General features: G+C 39.0%; 1 protein-coding gene across 3 annotated transcripts in view; it reads left to right on the forward strand.

Annotated features, from left to right (window-relative positions):
- The window catches only part of LOC139936691 (protein inturned-like), a 45,147-nt gene that overhangs the window by 20,272 nt on the left and 5,389 nt on the right, over nucleotides 1-19,486 (forward strand). For 2 of the 3 annotated variants that reach the window (XM_071931562.1, XM_071931563.1), the window contains 14 exons: nucleotides 8,376-8,950; nucleotides 9,976-10,061; nucleotides 10,799-10,996; nucleotides 12,282-12,397; nucleotides 12,816-12,983; nucleotides 13,468-13,630; nucleotides 14,161-14,214; nucleotides 14,505-14,567; nucleotides 15,057-15,275; nucleotides 15,749-15,798; nucleotides 16,187-16,288; nucleotides 17,485-17,630; nucleotides 18,137-18,396; nucleotides 18,818-18,918. In XM_071931562.1, the coding sequence (XP_071787663.1) occupies nucleotides 8,376-8,950; nucleotides 9,976-10,061; nucleotides 10,799-10,996; nucleotides 12,282-12,397; nucleotides 12,816-12,983; nucleotides 13,468-13,630; nucleotides 14,161-14,214; nucleotides 14,505-14,567; nucleotides 15,057-15,275; nucleotides 15,749-15,798; nucleotides 16,187-16,288; nucleotides 17,485-17,630; nucleotides 18,137-18,396; nucleotides 18,818-18,918 (2,301 nt within the window). Of the gene's footprint in view, nucleotides 1-7,765; nucleotides 8,119-8,375; nucleotides 8,951-9,975; nucleotides 10,062-10,798; nucleotides 10,997-12,281; nucleotides 12,398-12,815; nucleotides 12,984-13,467; nucleotides 13,631-14,160; nucleotides 14,215-14,504; nucleotides 14,568-15,056; nucleotides 15,276-15,748; nucleotides 15,799-16,186; nucleotides 16,289-17,484; nucleotides 17,631-18,136; nucleotides 18,397-18,817; nucleotides 18,919-19,486 lie in introns of those variants that run through there. The other variant, XM_071931561.1, reaches the window with a different exon arrangement.

The raw sequence follows: 19,486 nt of genomic DNA on the forward strand, positions 1-19,486 counted from the left end.
GGAAGTCAAAATTTTGACTCCCATTAATGGCCGACCGTGTTAGTCGACAGGGTAAAAAGAAAACCACGCAATTTGGAGGCATATTTGTGTAGATCATTGTATTCTACTTTTACATTATCTTTCCAACCATATACATTTTACAACAAACGGTTACAGAACGCTTTTCAAAGACCAACTCGACCGATCCAAGGCAACGTGTTCCTTTAATTCTTTATCCACCCCCCCCCCCCCCCTCCGAAATAACGTACCCCTCCAAAATACATAAGTACCCCCACCCCTCCCTCCACCCACAATCTTTCAGACACAATGGGCTGCCATGACGAAAATTGTTGAGTGGTGGAATGGGGGTGTTTTTTCTTAGTATTGTTTGTTTGCACAGAAGCGACTCATTTAGAGAAACCAAATAATCTGTTTTATTTGATAAATAAAATTGAACCAAAAGTAATAATTGTAGCCATAAATTGATTGACTTTTTTATTTTTTGATTATCTAATTACAGCATAGATCCTTAGTGTTATTTCTTTTCATACATTAGGGGTGTATATCACAAGAACCAAAATAACAATTATGCAAAAAGGCTATAAGCAGTTTATAACTCATTGTAAACAGAGGTAATGGATAAACGATCGAGTCTAAACAAATCAATTGAGAAAATATAATTGCCCGATGACACAGGACTTGTTTGTCCTCCGGCATTTGCTTATTTTCCTGTTTGTCTGGTTTTAGTCTGCCACTCTCATGGGGTTGCATTTTACGATTTATCCTGTAAGGGGTTTGATTTGCTAAATACAGGGATAGGATTTTAACTCGATGTTAGTTTTATGACTCTATCCTGGCCGCCGGGAGGGCTCATTTCTTTGCTTAATCTCGCAGTTGAAAATGATTGTAAATAATAAAAGAGGCCTAAATCAAATAACGGGTCCCTTGTAAATCTTGATTTGATTTATCCAAGGTCAGAGCGACCAAGCTCTTGAAATGACTATACATTCCAGCGCTCGTTGGAAAATAAAAAGAATATGCAGCCGCAAGCACATGTTTTCAGAGCAAACGAACAAATTAAAAGCACGTTCAATTTGAAAAATAGTAAAAGGTCAATTTTGAAACAGCAGGGGGCAGAGGTGTTTTCTTAGATGCTAACGCATCAGTTAACAAGGAATAGCTAATTTAAGAATAATATAGGAATGGGGAATGCACTAAAAACCTTTTTTATAAATTTCATGCCACTACCAATCCTTACGAGAAGTATTCCCGTCTAAAATACTGAAAGACACCAGAGATCCCTAGTTATTTCGATTTCTGCAAGTGAAATGGGGCCATGGGTCAGTGTTTGTGTGTGTAAAAGATATTCCGTTTTCTAATATAGTGTTATAATTATTCTATTTTGCATAGCATAAGCAATCATTTTGATAACAATTTCACAGGGGCGCTGAATTTTAGATGATGGGAGATGGGAACTAGTTTACTCTAACTGAGATTAACTTTGAAATAAATAATAGTCGTGGCCGTAACTTGTGCCTTGTCCATCGACAAGCTTTTAACACCCCCCCCCTTCCCAACACACACACACCCACACACAACAAAAAACACGGTGTGGTGTTTTCTGTGTACACTTTTAAATAAAAGAAATTTCACGTGAAATGTTGTTAATGACTCGTGGCTTGTGTTTAATCGAAAAGATTTACAAATTTCAATGTGTATTCGCACATCTTTTCCTGAAGAGGGAAGAAACACAAAAACAAACTTCTAAATCCCTCTGGCAAGGAGGTGATGTCAAAAATCAACGTAATTCAACCGGGCCACTTTATTCTGAGAGCATCAACAGCTGGGTTTGGAAAGGAAATGTGCCGACGGTCAAAATCCATTCTGTGATTGTATTTTGATCTCAAAACAATTTACTTTTAGAATTGTTCATTAAGAGGATTCATTGTGACATGTTTGTGGAGAGTCTGCAAAGATGGGATGTTGGGTCAGTGTCCTGAAGACCTCGATTAGGAAAGTTGAGTTGAACGAGGACGGCTGTATAACAGCGAAACAAGTAAAAGAAGCCTTATTTTGTGGTGAAATTTAACTTGGAAATAAAGATTTCCATGTCAAGTGACCAAAATGCAAAATACAACTGGCCTTATTTTGTTTTATTTTATGAGCCACCGGTTATGCATTACAGAAAATACAACAAGGAAATGATGGTGTAAAAATGAAAATCCTGAGAAGTTCTTTCTTGTTGTGGATAAAAACCAACATAATTGCAATGTTAATTTGATCAGGTTTGCAGATCTCTTCACATCATTTAAATAAGTTTTCAGTTTGGAGCAAAAAAAAAAAAAATACCGCTGCGGCGCTTCGGGTGAACATAGAGCAAGTTTGGTCCTTGCTTTATGGGGTGAGCGACTGTCGCCCAAACTTGTGGAATTTGTGTTGCGTGTGCCATCTCACCCCTGCGTGTGCATCTCGACTGTTTTGACAATCTTCGCTACAAGAAATATCACCTTACAATCTTCAGTAATTACCTTTTTGCCCCCCTTCCTAGCCCGACCTACGAAGAGTTCACCCTTCGCATCAATAAGAGCGACGGGCTCAAAGCTGCGAGAGGTCCCGCGGTCGTGTAGTTTCGTCTTCGGTGGGGGTCGCGGTTTGGGGGATGGCTCCCGGAGAAAAAAACTTCTTTTGTTGGTGAATGTAAACTTGGACGCCATAAAACATAACTGTGAATCCCAGCGGGGATGTCATAAAAACTCGATATTATTGCTCCCTCTCCCAACGGGGTCAACTGACTAAGTCGTATTTCACGGGTTGGATTCAGGTGTTAAGTTAGACTGGTTTCCGGTCCCATAATGCCAGCTATATAGTATTGTGCCAATCGCTTTCAAGTTTCCAAGTCGTAAAACTTGATTGGTTCTTTATTCATTCTTACAATGATTATTGAATGGGAAAAACCATCAGAGCAGTCAAGCAAACATGACTGACATGAACGGTCTTTCGAAAATTGTTCGGGTGGAAGGAATTCAAGTTGGGAATGGAAAAGCAAATGCAATGAAAACATCTACATGCATGAACGTATTAAAAAAGAGGGCCCATATAACGAATCGTTCCATATACATTCTCAAACGCAAGGATCAGAATTTTTATTCTACAAAAAGCACGACATGTTGCAATGCAAGATTTGCTTTGGGCATGATAGATACAAAAATGAGAATTGGGAGATTTATGTTTTTGTAACCAAAGAACTGTATCAGGACACGCTCCGGACACTTTTGCATATGCAATCGTCTCCGGGGCTATGCAAAAACCGTCCGGTGGACATGTACATGTCTGTACAGTACATGTGCGCGCATGAACTGAACCTACGTATAATTATGCAGCATGAATATTCACGTATTTTATGATTGCAGCAAATACCCACGGCCGAACATTTCCCATGTTATTCATGACATGCACTTAGCTTGTAAACAAAATGGCGAACGTGTTCCGTCGACCACTCGTTTAAATAACTGCAAGGACGGTTTTGCACGGGGCGGACACAACTGCATTGTATGCAAATGTGTCCGGGCGGACACAATTGCATTATGCAATAGCGTCTGAGCGGACACGATTGCATATGCAAAACCGTCCGGCGGACATTATCGCATATATCCAATAATGTCTTCCGGATAGTATTGCATATAGAGGACATAATTGCATGCGACACCGGCACTTCGTGAAAAGTGCCTGCCCGTTAATTGCCAAAATACACACTGTAGAACTCCAGTCAGAACTGACCGGATTCTGGGTCATAGTGTGACTGACCCGCATGGTTCAGGTTGACACAGAATGGTTCAAATAACGTATTTTTAACTTTGATTCTGCGTCTGATTAAAGGCAGTGGACACTATTGGTCATTACTCAAAATAGCTGTTAGCATAAAACCTGACTTGGTAATGAGTAATGGGTAGAAGTTGATAGTAAAAAACATTGATAGAAACGGCTCCCTCTGAAGTGACATAGTTTTCAAAAAAGAAGTAACTTTCCACAAATTTGATTTCGAGACCTCAAGTTTAGAATTTGAGGTCTCGAAATCAAGCATCTGAAAGCACACAAGGGTGTTTTTTCTTTTTTTTAAGTGCACCCCCTTTACGTGAACTTTTTGGTTTGTAGGATTTGTTTTTCACAAGTTACAGCTGATGGTGGAATTTGGGTTTTACATCTGAACTTGTGAAACTATGTAGAAGCCTATGACATCCATTTACAATGATAAATAAAGCCTAAATCCTTTTTGGATCAATGATCGGGTTTAAACTCCCTATACTGCCACTTTTAGCATTTCAAATACTGAAAGCAAAATACCCGGTAGTAGGAGAGTTAGTGAAGCAAAGTGAAATTTAAGATGGATAGACACGTTTTTTTTCACAGACTATCGTCGTCGGGGAATGCTATCACGGAATAATAGGTTGCAGTGCCCCCATTACCTTTGACCGGGACCGGGTTTTATGAAAGATACGAGCCATACATTTAATGAAAAAAAAGAGTTCGAACAAAAGGCCTCAAACTTCATTTTCCCCTTCTCCCCTGTGCACGAACAATTATTTCAAAACCCTTTTGTGCTGTGTGAAAAACACAGTTGCTGTTCCGCTGATGTGTACTCTATGCAATATTTCCCCTGGGGCGATGTTATTCAGAGCGGCAAATGTGTACAAGATCAAATAAAAGTAGATCAAGTCCATACACACTACAAAGTGAGTTTAGAGAGCAGCACTTTCCAGTTCTGTAAAGCAGTATACCCCATGCCAGTACATAATCAAGGCAGTAAATAATGCTGTAAATTATTTGCACGGCTGGCAAAACATGCAGGTTGAGGTGGGCATTATGAGTTGAACTGTGAGCCATAGGCCTACGTACTTTTTTAGGAGCCCAGGTTCAACAGCTTACTCTTTTTACATTTATTTCTAAATATGGGACATTAACTCAGTTCTGATACTGTTTATTTTCCATCACAATGACAAAATATGCCTTTTGCCTACATGAAATGAGGTTGTCGCTGTTACTATATTTTTTCAATAATATTTTGTTTACATTGCAATGATTTATTTTTAGAACACTAAATTTGCGGTAAAGTTAAAGGCAGTGGACATTATTGGTGATTGTCTTCACAGTTGTTTCTCAACATATGCATAACTAACCTGTGAAAATTTGAGCTCAATCGGTCATCGAAGTTGCTAGATAATAATGAAAGAAAAAAACGCCCTTGTCATACGAAGTTGTGTGCGTTTAGATGGTTGATTTCGAGACTACAAGTTCTAAATCTGAGGTCTCGAAATCAAACTCGTGGAAAATTACTTCTTTTTCAAAAACTATGCCATTTCAGAGGGAGCCGTTTCTCACAATGTTTTATACCATCAACCTCTCCCCGTTACTCGTTACCAAGTAAGGTTTTATGCTAATAATTATTTTGAGCAATTACCAATAGTGTCCACTGCCTTTAAGCTGTCAAACACGGAGGCCTTGAATTACACAGAGGGAAGGCCATTGTCTCAGCCTCGGTGCCCCTGTGCTATGAAATTCTACCGCTGAGATTCTATCCCCATGAGAACATGATCTGAGAAGATTGAGTCAAAAGAGGGCGCTAACAGAAGAAAATTAATTTATGTACACAGGATCGCCCTCGCCGTATTGTTGACAAACCTCCTGCCCTGCCACTGCCAAACCCCTTTTAAAAGTTTCCCGTATACTAGTTTTTCCAATGGAAGTACCCTTTAGAAAAAATGAAAACTGCCCTGCCCTCTTTACTGTAAAGTCCTAGTTTACTCATGATAATCTTGCCGACAGCTTGAAAAACAAAATATTACCATTGAGTGTAGTTCGGAGGAGCAGGTCATATTGAAAGTGAGTGTCTATTGTAATGTCAATAAAAACAAAGAGCAACGTTGTTGGTATGTTTAGGTAGTAACTAAAAGATTTCAGAAAATAAACAATATAAAACAAATGTTGGGAATATTCCACTGTAGTGCTCTTCTATGCTAAGGGGAGCTGTGATTTGCCTTCCAGTTCTGACAGGTGGGCCTATTGTCCAATGATGACATTACCAGTCCACACCCCACCCCCTCCCCACCCCCAGCTGATCTCTCTCAATTGTTGGTTTAACTCTATAAATATAGTAATCATTTCGTCATTAGGACATCATTGTCTTCAAAGCTAAGAAATTTCTCAGCTTCCTGAACATTGCAATATTATATGTTTGTGTTTTATAAGAAACAATTTATTCCTATCATTGTTTTTTTTCAGGAACAGATAACGAAGTTTATTTTTACAAGTGTGCAAACTGTAATGGCTATCTGTCTTGTTTAAAATTAATTTTGCTTTGTAATGCTAAATTTTACAAGAAAAAAAAACATTAAGTGTTGTCATCTGTCAACACTAAGTGTCCTCAGCATAAGACAATATTGAGCTTTTGTTTTTCTCTTTCCTTAAAAAATTATTTGATTTGATTTGATGTGGGGTGGGCCCAGGGGTTATGTTAAAAAAAAAACATAATAATTATTGTTTTTGATTTTTTTGTTTTTTCTAAGGTGTTTGTTGAAAATGTTCAGTAACTTTATTCAACTTACTAACGAGTTCGTTTTATAGCCTACTAAATGTTCAGTTATTGTTACACAATTCAGATTTCATTACAAGAATTACCAACGAAACTTCAGCCCAATGTGCATAAAGAAAAAACGTCAACAGAGGGCCTCCTTCATAAGAATTGTTTTAACACGGTACTCCAAACTTCCACCAATAGTTTGTCGAGTATTATTATGAAAAGAAAATACCTTGTTTATCAAAATGCGGCATTTTAAAATTTGACTTATCCAGTATAGCACCTATGCAATACAATTGTGTGAAGAATTTGCTCAGAAAACAAAACAAAATGTGTTCAGTTAGTTGAATGGCACTGGTCGGGCTGGTGGAAGTTTTTTTTTTTTTGGCAGACCACATTTGCAAATACACGTGTAAACACATCCACCACAAGAAGAGATTCTATATTGACCACCATAAATTTGTCGAGTATTAATTAATGAAAAGATTATCTTGTTTAACAAAATTAATGTGCATTTTAGAATTGCACTTATCCATTTATAGCATCCGTGCAATATAATTTTGTTAAGAATTTGCGCAGAAAACAACAAAATTGTGTTCGGTTTGTTAAAAATTGTACTGGTCAAAGCTGGTGGCAGAGTTGGCAGACGACATTGCAAACACGTGCTTTGGGGAAGAAACAAAATCTAGCTAGGCTGAGGCTGAGCTTTTTCTAATTGACTAGAGAAACACTCTGCTTGGAAAACGAAAATACAAAGACAACTATAATAATAAACTATCTATCAAAATTGTATAAATTGAAACTCACCAAGCTCTTACCTCGCTCCATAGGAAGTATTTTGGTCCTGAGATACAAACTGTTTTTCTCGCATCAACACCACTTCTTCTTTCCGACCAGACAACATGTGTCAAAAAATATTGCAAGTGAACAGCGCCCTCTGTGGAGGCTTTTGACATAAAGTTTTAGCTATAAAAGTACAAATATCGTGCAGTTGAGGTAAACATTGATTTTTATTTTGAATCGTGTTTCTGTTTCTGTTGTTTGCTACGAAGCTGACTGTTTCAAGTTAAAGTAAATAAATATTAATTTTACTTGTTTGATAGTACGTAGTTTTTCAAAAGACATCCGTCGAAAAATTGCATTTTCTTTACACAAACTACACGTTAGAATGTCAAACCCGACCCAATTTACGAAAGCGCCCGGATGTAAACAACATGGCGGCGGGTAGGGTACACAAAATGGAAAGTTTTGTTACGTAGCATTTATAAACAGTCAAGTAAATATCACATTTTACGCAAAGTTTTCAAAATGGCAACTCATCGTGGAAGTGGAAGAGTTCCTAAGAGTAATTCTGAGCCTGATTTTGTCGCTGGTAAACGTACAACTCCGCGCATTGTCATCGAGGACGAGGATCTTTCCGAACAACCGCGAAGTAACGTCAGACGTGAAGCACTGCGTACGGACGGGTCAAGTCACTACCACCAACAACAAGCTAAGGCCCCGGTGGCCTCTGCTGCTGACAGGAGATGGGAATCAGATTCGTGTTCGTACAGCGGTAGTGGCAGCGAGTAAGAATGATTTATTTAAAACCTTTTTGTATGGTCAAGAATAGTTGATAAATTCCATACTGACGACGTTTTTTTAGACTGCATGCAGAGCTGATTGTAAATTCTAAATCAGTTGATTTAGTGCAAGTACTTTGAATGTGTTGTTTTTTAAAGGGAACTATGTCATGAAAGTTCTTAGAGCACTACAAATAAACATTAATTACAAGAATATGTCAATTTGAATGAATTATTTTCATTGTGTTGTTTTCTTGTTGCAGTGGCTTAGAGCCAGTTTGGGCCAGCTCTGTGGGACCTTCAGGTGAGCTGTTCTACCTTGAGCCAGGACACGACCCTCATCAGTTAGACAATTTCTCCACGTCACAGGCTGCGCTCCAGCAAGCCAAGACCGACAAATCATCGTCCCAAGCTGCTGTCAAGAAGAAGAAGAACCTTGCCGCCCTGCAGAAAATTATGCGCCGCAAGAAGAGCTCCGATCTCATGAACGTAAACAACAGTGCAGACACGAGTCATGTCAAACAACGTGTGAGTGGCAGCAAGAAACCAACATGGAGGACATCCGTGCTGCGTAGTCTACCTGAACAATTAAGAGAGGTTACCCTCAAGGCTGAGTCAAAACAAACCTTGCAAACTAATAAGCTGGAATCATGGCTTGGCGTTGTTTATGCGCCAGACAAGAGAACTACTGTGCAGAATGGGTCGTCACAAAATGGGTCGTCGAACGGTGTTGGTGAGGTGCATCATAATGGGAAAACCTCAACCAAGCAGACAGGTGTTTGTATTAGGGGCTTGGTTCCATCTGGAGTTGCCATGAAATCTGGAGAAGTTGAACTAGGTAGGTATTGACCCAGTTCACCTGGGCTAAATTTTGAATTTCGTTCCCTCCGATAAGGAGCTCTTCTATGAGCAAAATTCTAATTTGTATCGTAACCTTACAAAGGGCATTGCAGCAAAGGCACATGTGCCACCATGGCAATCGCTGATTGGTGCCACATGTTAGCTCAAGGCATGTACAATTGCAAAGTTGTAACCCAGTTTGCAAAAAGAACAGTATTGTACTTCCAATAACACCTTTCATCTCAGTGTAATGATGTTGTTTCACGTTTTATTGTTTTGTGCAAACATCTGGATTTTGAGAGACAGATAAAGTCTTTTATAGCTGTTGTATAACAGCCATGGTTTGAATGATGTTTTATCTTAGTATACAACCTTGTACAACATTGACACAAGCAAACATGGTGCGTTTATAACATGCAACTATTTCATCGTGTTCAAATGTGCCAAAAAACGGATATTGGGGATTAGCAGCTTTTAAAGAGATATAATTTTTAGTTCAGCCCGGTTCATACTTCCTGCGAATGCAAATGCGATGCGAATTTGATGTGAATTTGACGTCATAACCCTTCTTTCGCTGCGATATTTGCAAGAGAGTTGAGCACAACTTAAGTCAGTGTGAATTTCGTTGCGAATTTGTGATGTTCATATTCGTATCGCATTCGCATTCGCAGGAAGTATGAACTGAGCTTACGTCCGTAGGCCAAATGGCTTGAGAAATCCAGCTGACCGCTGTATGGAACTGCAAGAGTTTCTGCATTTTAAATCAGTAAAAGAAATATTCTGGTTTTGGCACTAACTGTGCTGTTATTATGTGTGATAAACCTAAATAAACAAAATATAATACAATAAACTTGTAAAGTAGATGAAGAAGCCCTGTTGTCTTCTTGGTCAATAGTTTTGTAGTGCTGTGCCCTAGGGGGCATTGTAATGTTCTTTCTTGAAGTTTATTAAGTCTGTCACAAATAAGCAGCCTACAACATGTGTTCTGATGAATTACCATTGTTATGTTTCTGGTACATGTAGGTGACATCATAGTCAGCATCAATGGCATCCCTGTATTTGCAGAAACAGTGAACTCTGTCCTGGCCTCCATGGAAAGTGTATCACTGGTAAGTTTTATGAACCTTTCTGCCAAGACCCTTAGTGAGATAATAATAATATTAATAATAACAGTAACCTTATCCAGGGCATCTCAATGCGCTTCAGGTGTTTGAAGTAAAATGTTAAATGTGGGACCCATTTGTAGCATCTTCTTATAAATGGTGTCAACAAGGTGCTGCGGCACATTCAGCAACCACTGCCAGAAACACTATGGCAAAGATACAACAGAACCATAGAGTTATATATAAGAACAAGAGGGCACACTTGCCTATATATGCGACCCGGCATGCGCACATGCGGCCATTTTGTAAGTTGACAAAACAGGCATAGCACAGTGTGTGTTTGTGTGGCCATTTTGTAAGTTGACAAAACAGCATCGCGTCAGCGTTCAATAAATACAAATTCCAACATGTACTTCATATTCAACGCGCGTACAGAATGGCGCGCGAGTCTCCTTGCGGTCCTGTCGCGTTTGTGCAAGAAGCATCACCAGTGCGCCCTCTAGTTCTTAAATGTAACTCTATGAACAGAACTTGAGTCCAGTGCGCTTGATTGCTTGGCCACGCCATACCATTAATTTAATTGTATTGAATTGATGTCATTATCTCTTACTTGAAAATCAAAAACTTTCCCATACAAGCATCATTCAATGAGCTTGATGTAAGCCAGATTTTGGACAATTTGTAGAAAAAAAATGACTTGTAAAATAATGTCCTAACTTTAATTTTCTTTCTTATTGGCGTAGTTCAAACTGCAGCTGCAGAGAGCGAGTCTAGGCTCCCTGGAGAAGTACATCATGCCTCCCCAACGCCCAGCCGTCAACGGCACCTTGGTGAAGCTGATCAGTGGGGAGAGACTTACAGAGATGGAGGACCCTTTACGAGACGTCTGTCACATCATCACCTACCTCACACTGGGTAAAGAAGGGGATGAGGAAGACAAGGTAGGTAGAAAGACAGAGATGTAGTCAATTAGGAAGTATTCTAAATCTGAATTATAGTCCCAGCCTATTTTCTATACCATCCGCCCGGGTAATAGTTAAAAAGCAGGACAGTTCTTTTCAGAACTGAGAAGTCTTCTGAACCCCCGAACTCCGCGGTAGTAGAATAAAGCAAGACAGTTCTCTAAAAGAACAAACTGTACCTGGCAAGTTGATACACATGGTGTTACCACAAATCAAATATACACTGAGTTATATAGTCGACAAAGCATCCTGATGGAAACATTGGGCCGTTTTTTTTGTGGAGAAGACAATAAAGAAATTTCAGTTTTAGATGCGGGAGGAAAACCCCTATTGGGGAAACCCTTGCAGTCAGGTAGGGACTGAAAAACACATTGCACGGCTCCGGTTCGGGCTCACTCTGGTTCGGGCTGGAACTGGGGTCCACAGAGGTGAAAGGCATAATAATAATAATAATAATAATAAGACTTGTAATGCTCACATATCCACCCTGCTGGGTGGTCAAGGCGCAGTAAAACCAAAACAAGACAAAAACAAAACACAACACAAAGAAAAACAGACACAACAAAATTAGTCATTGAAAACCTGTGACATAAGATAAGTTTTGAGAAGAGTGTTGAATTTTGCGGTACAAACACAAGATCGAAGATTAAGTGGTAGAGAGTTCCAGATGCGTGGCGCGGCTGAAGAAAAAGACCTGTCACCCCATGAGTGTCGAGACTTGGGTTCAATGAGGAGAAGCATGGAACTTGATCGGAGATTCCTTGATGGAGTGTAAACTTGAAGCAGTTCAGAAATATAGTGGGGAGCCTCTGTGCCATTTAGAGCTTTGTGGACAATGAGCATCAGCTTGAAGATGATTCGTTGAGAGATAAGGAGCCAGTGTAGTTGTTTAAGAATGGGGGTGATAGAGCAGGATTTCCTAGACAGTGTCACAATGCGGGCAGCAGTATTTTGGAGCCCTTGAAGTCAGGAAATCTGGTTGTTAGGAAGAGTGTAGAGAAGAGCATTGCCGTTGTCAAGACGAGAAGTAACAAATGCGTGAATGACCTTTTCAGTGGCACTTTTGTTCAAGTACTTGCAAATCTTACCTATATTCCTGATCTGACCTTACGGCCCTTTATTTTATTTTTTACTCTCCTACTATCTGACAGTTCAATACTACCCAAGCAGTTGCAAGACCGCAAGGTTTTGCTCAGAATTGGTTTACACTGGACCAGAAAGAATATTTTGCTAAATGGTTGTACCCTCATTCCTTCCCTTCCAGGATATTCTGTATGAGTTTCCATTGACCAGAGCCTCCAGGAAACTCACTGACATCAGAGGTCTCTTCATCACGCTGAGTGATATGCTGCAGAATATTACGAATAGTGCCATCAAGAGGTGAGAACCATCCAGTCTCAAATTTCCCCTAAAGAAACAGGCACGGAAATGTGAGAGAAAGTTGTTGTAAGGAAATTCAAACGAACAAGATGTCATAGCGATTCACAAGAAATGCTGCCTTTGACTAGTCCGCACTTATTTGATTAATTCTGCATCCTCGTCAGAATGTTCCTAATAGAGTGCAACATTTTGTATCATCTGCATAATTTCCCTGTTGGGTTGCCACATTCTTCATCCTCCGTAGAATATTCCCATTGGGCTTACCATATTCTACATCATTCTGTGGAATGCCACTTTCTGCACCCTTTGCAGATTGTGTAGCCATTTGAATGCCACATTCTACCTCCTCTGCAGAATGTCTCCTTCAGGTGGACAATGCTTACTCAAAATCTAATAATTCAACCTATTCTCCTCACAGCACGTCACTCGTCATTCAGGGTGAACTGGTTCACATCGGATATCAGAAAGTAGGCACAGAGGTACTGGTGATGGCAGTTCCAGCTAACAGGGTACCATTGTTCCTTCTGGATTGTATCCTGAAGGATGTCGTCCGCTTAATGTGTTTCCTATTTAAATCTCTCGACAGGTGAGTCTAACAGTGAGAAAATACCAGGACCCACTTTCATAAAGCTGTTTTGGCAAAATGTAGCTTACAAACTTATGCTTACAAGAATAGAAAGCTAACCAGCCAAAATACCTTTCCACATGCACCATCTGTGACTGATACTCTGCTTATTTTTGCTCTGCAGAAAACTGTCAAGCAATATTTGCTGTTTAAGCAGCTCTTTGGAATTGGGCCGTGGTATAATAATGATAATAATAGTGGCTTATTATATAGCGCTCATGTCCGTCACTCACTGACGCTCAAGGTGCTTCAGCATTCAGTATTTACCTGCAAGGTATGTGGTGCTACATTGATGTATGAGACCTACTCCTTTTACGTAGCACATGAAATGGTTTACAAGGTGCTGCGGTGCAATATGCAGTCACTCTTGCCTGAAGCAATTTTGTGTAAAAGGGTTTGGCATCTGCTTCTAAAAGTTCCTCATTGATTTGTAATCCCGACACAGTGCGTTCCAAGACTCCAACCATCCGAGGCTCAACCACCTGTTCAGGTTGCTCTTCCAGCGTCTTCTCCTGGCAGAGACTCAGCAGAGTCAGAAGACCAATAGTAACATCTTCCTAGAGGGTCTCCCTGGAGCCAGGTGGCTGGATCTACCTGAGGAGATCAAGGTAAAGACCTTTATCATGCTGCCTCCATCTTGGTCATGTTCCTTGTATCGAATAACAATAATGAATGCTAATAATCATTTTGAAAATTGGAACAGACTATTTTGTTCTTCCAGCCTCGGTTTGGTAACATTGATATCAATGGGAGAAAGTCAAGATGGCTGCACCATGTCAAAGGTCTATGGGTGTGTGCGAGGCCTTTAAGCGCTATCCCATTTTTGCGACCATTTTTGTTAGTCTTCTGAAACAAGCAATGATAATAGTGTTGTTATTCTCTAATTGAAAATTAATTATATTTGATGAAAATGTTTTTGCAACATAAACGTTGTGAGGCACCTCAGGTTGAATCAGCGTCAGGCACTCGGTAAATTTTGTTTTGAATCACAGCCGAGTAGTATGTTGGTGAAATTTCTTTGCTGGAGGACTCAGGAAAATACTGAGATCACAAGTCAGAGAAGCAGAAATATTTTTCTTTATCCCCGATGCAAATTAGTAAAGCTACAAAAATGTGAATTTAAATTTGTTTGTTTCAGCTGAATATTGATAGTAGTCTAAGTGACTTGGAAGCTGTTGACTTTGCTGACATGGTAAGTCCATCTTTTTATCATTGTCAAACTTGTGAAACAAGGGTGTTTTTTTCTTTCATTACTCTCTTGCAACTTAAATGACCAATTGAGTCAATTTTTACAGAATTGTTACTTAAAGCATTTTGCTGCAATAAACCAAGTGACAATTACCAAAGGTAATTTAAGTGCTACCAGTACCTTCTTTGTTTTGCATCAAACTATTATGCTGGTCTTTTAATGTTGTCTAGAAATAAAACACAAGTATATGTTCATGTGCACTGTTGATTTTCTTCTTTTGTTTTATGTTGTAGTCTGACGATCACTACGATGACAGGAGACCCTACGTTTTACTTGGTTCCTGCCTTTTCTATAAGGTATGAACAAACTTATTTTAACAGTAATGATTTGTTTGTAAAAGTACTGAATGATGAGGTGATATACTGTGCAAGTCTCGCACAGATTCAAACATTAGGGTTAGCTAAAATAATGCGCAAGTTTGTTTCTTTCATGCGTTAAAGCAATGTGTTTTAGACCAAAGTTAACATGCTCAAATACACAGTCTATTACCATGATGTTAATATATACAAGGTCATAGAGTTGCAATTTCTTGTTTAGTGCTTACGCATTTTATATTTAGTTTTTTTTTTCTTCTCCTCTGTGATTGAGTGTGGGTTCGGTGAAGAACTGTTCTAATCTATCTCAACCCTTGTTCTGATCTCCACAAAGATTTGTTTCCATGGTTTCCTAAACTTATTCAGCTCTTTAAAAACTGGAGATCGGTGTAGCGTTAATTGATAAACATGATAAATTGTCGGTTTTTGTAGGGCTACATGTATGTAACAATCCTATCCTCTATTCTGTAGGGTTATGTAACAGCCAGTCACTTGCCCAAGGATGACCTACGCGATATCAGTGTCTACTGTCGTAACTACAGTCTGATGGTGCTATGCTCCCAGCAGCAGGTGGGTCAACTAGTCATTTGGAAGGAGGTATTCCCAACGAGGAGAACTGAGAAGACGGAACCAGCCGTGCCGGGGTACCAGGAGCCTGAAGGAAGATGGTTCCTGCTTATTCTTGGCCAGGTAGGGCACAGTTATAAAGCAATATAATGTTGATGTTTTTGGGGGTGGGCAGGCTGGTATACATGTATCATGCATGATATTCTTTCAACTTAAGTCTGGTTTCTGAATTTGTTTTTTTTAACACCGAAAATTGTTTATACTAAGGCCTGAAATGTCCATTACAGTCTATGCCATGTGTACATATAGGTCAGCCCTTGTACTTGATTAAAAGCAACCTTTTTCCCAAGGACCAAACATCGTGTGTGGTATATATTCTATGTTGTCATCTAGATATGTTCACATCTGTTCTTGAAGAATTTAGGCTCGTGAGATTTTGTCTAACTTTTAGGCTCGGTCGACTTAAGTCACCAGTGGTAAAGACAAGGGGGTATGACTAAGTGCAGTCGATTAAAGTTGCCTGTTGTAAGGAAAGGGCGAACATTCACTCCCTGCTGTTGCTTATTTATAAGGTATTGTGTCACTTTATTTGACAGAGGAACAGTCTACTGTGTCTGTTGATGGAAGCAGCGGGATGTGCATCACAGTAAGTATCCTTCCACAATTATTTGAAAGACTTGTTGTGTATTGTTGAGGATCAAGTGAACGTAACACTCATTTAGAGATCACAGCGGCCACAAGTGGCGTGTTTATTAAATAAATGAACAATATTAGCGATAACTGGGCGTTTGGGAATGATGATGCAGAAATAACTAATCACTAAAGGGTTAATTATGGCTTGCATTCCTGTCGCATGAAACCAATTTTGCGTTTGTAGGGATATCCATGTTTTTTCTTGCGTTTTTCTTGTTGCTCTGCTTGTCACACTGAGTGAACTTATCTGGGGGGGTCAGACTTTTTTAGCTAAAACAAAATTCCTAAAAAGGAGATCTGGAATTTATTGTTATAAACTGTCTCTCGTTGTCTTGTATCAGATGTGAAGGGAACCCATCCCCTGACCCGTTCTATATTGACCAGGCGAGGGCGACACTCTTACATCTAGAGTCGCTCAATGTACCACTGGCGTGTGAAGAAAGGTTAGTCCAAAAAACTTCTTGTGTCTTGTGGTCTCTCTATAAGAAAATGCTGCAACTGATATGAAAGTGAAAGGTCAAAGTTTGGATTTATTTATATCTTTGTAACTTTTAATCCTTTTTTTCCCTGTGTATATTTGCATTTCTGTACCTTCAATAAATATTTTTGTTGACTGACTGAACTTTTAGGTTGTTAGAAAATTTACATTTTTCTCCACAGTCTAGCCTTCTCCGTATCTGTTTTATATCTCTGTTGTGTGTAATTGATTGAACTTGTGTAGAGAAATGAAATAATAATAAAGTGAAAAATTATGCCAATGTAACATTTACCTTTGTCATTATGTTCAGTAATAATGAGTACAATTCTTATTCTGGAAACGTTTGTATGTTTTCATTTGTTTTATTCTTGTTCTAGAAGCGTTTGTATTTTTTCATTTGTTTATAATATGCTCTTTTGACAAAATGTCACACACATTTGAAACAATGTGATTGCTTTTTCTACCACTACCCAGGTTGTATCATAAACTTGGGCGTGATCCCTGGCTATATAACATTAACAGGTTGAATGGCTTCTGACTGACACCTCCGAACAAAGATGTAAACAAATCGGGAGATTGCTAACATTTGAGCTCAAATAGACAGTGCAAGTTTTGCTCAAGTATATTTGTCTTTGTTCAACCCAAAATGTTTCAACACCTACCCAGTCAGTTTCCCTAGTGGTTTATTACCTGATTTTGGAAATACCAGACATTTACATTTTGTTTTTTAATAATATGATTATCTGATGTGTGTTTGTGTTTATTACTCATTGTCTAATATTTCTCAAAAAACATATCATGATTGTTTTGCTTGCTTACGTAATGAATTGTGTTATGTTTATTTAGACTTGTGAAGTTCCTAGGGTTAGCATAATTATTTTTGTTCATACTTTAATTTTTTTTTTTTTCATACTTTAATTGTTTGTTATCAATACTGTGTTTTTCTTCAATGTTTTTGTTAATAAGTACTTTTGATTCTATTTTTAATGAAAACATGATTGTTTCACTTGCTTTCGTAGTGAATTGTATAACCTTTATTTAGTTCCTAGCTTTGGCATAGTTGTTCTGTGAAATCATTCATATTTTACTAATTGTAATCAATTCTGTTTTTAATATTATTATTTTTTTTTATAAATACTTTGAATTATATTTTTATTTCAGATTGTCAGCTCCGCCAATTCCAGCCCTGTCCTGTGCAGACTGGTTTTTCCCGACACGTAAAAGTACTGCCGAGTCTGGCACCCCGCCTCTACCAATCCAAGCATCTCCAATGCTGTCCAAGCTACACAGCCAATCACCAGCAAGAGGTAAGATCAATTAAAGTCTTAAATGTTGTTGTCAAAGCCTATAGAACACCAAGTGTACATGCAGCTTTATGTTGCAGTCATTCTGTGATCATTCCTTTATTCTGTACACTTATAAAAAGACACTGTGTGGACATGTGTAAAGGCTGAGTCACACTGCAGCGATAACGAAAACAATAACGATCACGACGCAAAGAGAACGCATTCTAATGATTGAATTGCTCCACGCAAAATACGCACACGCTCATTCAACCAATGGAATGCATTCTCTTTGTGTCGTTATCGTTATCGTTCTTGTTATCGCTGCAGTGGGACCGGCCCTAAGTCCACATCGTGTTTCAAGTCCTTATACTATGTGGACCTCTTTTGTTGTTAAGTCAACACTTCGTATGTAGCATTAAAACCTTTTAATCGGCCCTTTACTTTGTAAAAAATATTATAAATAATTTTTTTTTTTTTTTTTTCCAAAGCCCAATAATCATGCCTGTATTTATAACGAATCTTTCCAGGGAGGAAACATTTGAAAGCAGATGGTTCATCCAAGAGGTCCAGCTCACCTGGTTCCAATCAGCTGTCCACACCGAGTCCCCGACCGAGACGCCACACCATCTCCAGACTAGACTCTGACAACGAGAGCGAGCCCTCAAGCCCGTACAACTCACGAGCAAACAGTACGCAGAGTTCCCCGGTCTCGTCACGACGGAAGAACGGAGAGAGGAAAGGGTCTGACGTGTCTGCCGGATCTACTGGTAGCATGGAACTTTATAAGGTGGGAAGGCTTACATCACGTCCATGAGAACAAACTGAAGAAAAAAATGAAACTGAAATATGTTGATATGGCCCAGTGGTTTAAGAGCATTGAATTTAAGTTCTGATGGTTAAAGGCACTGGACACATTTGGTAATTGTCAAAGACCAGTATTCTCACTTGGTGTGGCTCGACATATGAATAAAATAACAAACCTGTAAAAATTTGGGCTCAATTGGTCATTGAAGATGCAAGAAATGAAGAAAGAAGAAAACACCCTTGTTGCTCTTTAAATTTTTGTGCTTTCAGGTAGAAATAAAAGGCCTCAGAAAATACCTTTTACTGATAAACCACTTTACTTCAGAGGAATCGTTTCTCACAATGTGTTATACTATCGACAGTTCTCCATTGCTCATTACCAATTATTGTACCGTTGTTTTCAGGTTTCAAGGAAGAAGCGTCTGATTCCGGACCCCTACAACATGGGCATGATGCACAGAGGTATAGAGGAAATAGAGTGTAATGACTACTTTACTGCAACCAAGTAAGTTGTTTGCATAGAGTTATATTATAAGAAATAGAGGGTGTACTAGCCTAGTTATGCGGCCCGACGTGCAGCCAGTTGCAAAACAACATTACATAGCGTGTATCTATTATACACATACACTGACGTGTACTCCATATTCAACGCGCGTACAACGTTCATCATACAAAATGGCGCACTTGTCTCCTTGCGGTCCCATCGCGTTTGTGCACGCAGCATCACCAGCGCGCCCTCTAGTTCTCTATGGTTGTTTGGATATCTTACATGTCATAGCAATGTTTTGTGCCTAGCTATAAGTGCTTAAAGGGTCTGGGTACTTTTTGTAAGACACAGAACACAATTTCCACAGATTTACATTAAACTTGCACAGTTTGAAGATAATGGTAGTAGAAAGCTTCCCTTAAAATACTACTTGCTGATGTGCTGTATTTTTTGATAAATAATTTAAACAAGTCTCAAAAATAATTTTCGTCTCAGTGAAACAAATATCATTATAGCATGTAAGATGCATTTTCCTGTCAACAGCTGAATACCAGTGACAAGCAAAATGGAACAAGTGGAAATTTGG

This window comes from Asterias amurensis, chromosome 4, assembly GCF_032118995.1.
Source record: "Asterias amurensis chromosome 4, ASM3211899v1".
NCBI lineage: Eukaryota > Metazoa > Echinodermata > Asteroidea > Forcipulatida > Asteriidae > Asterias > Asterias amurensis.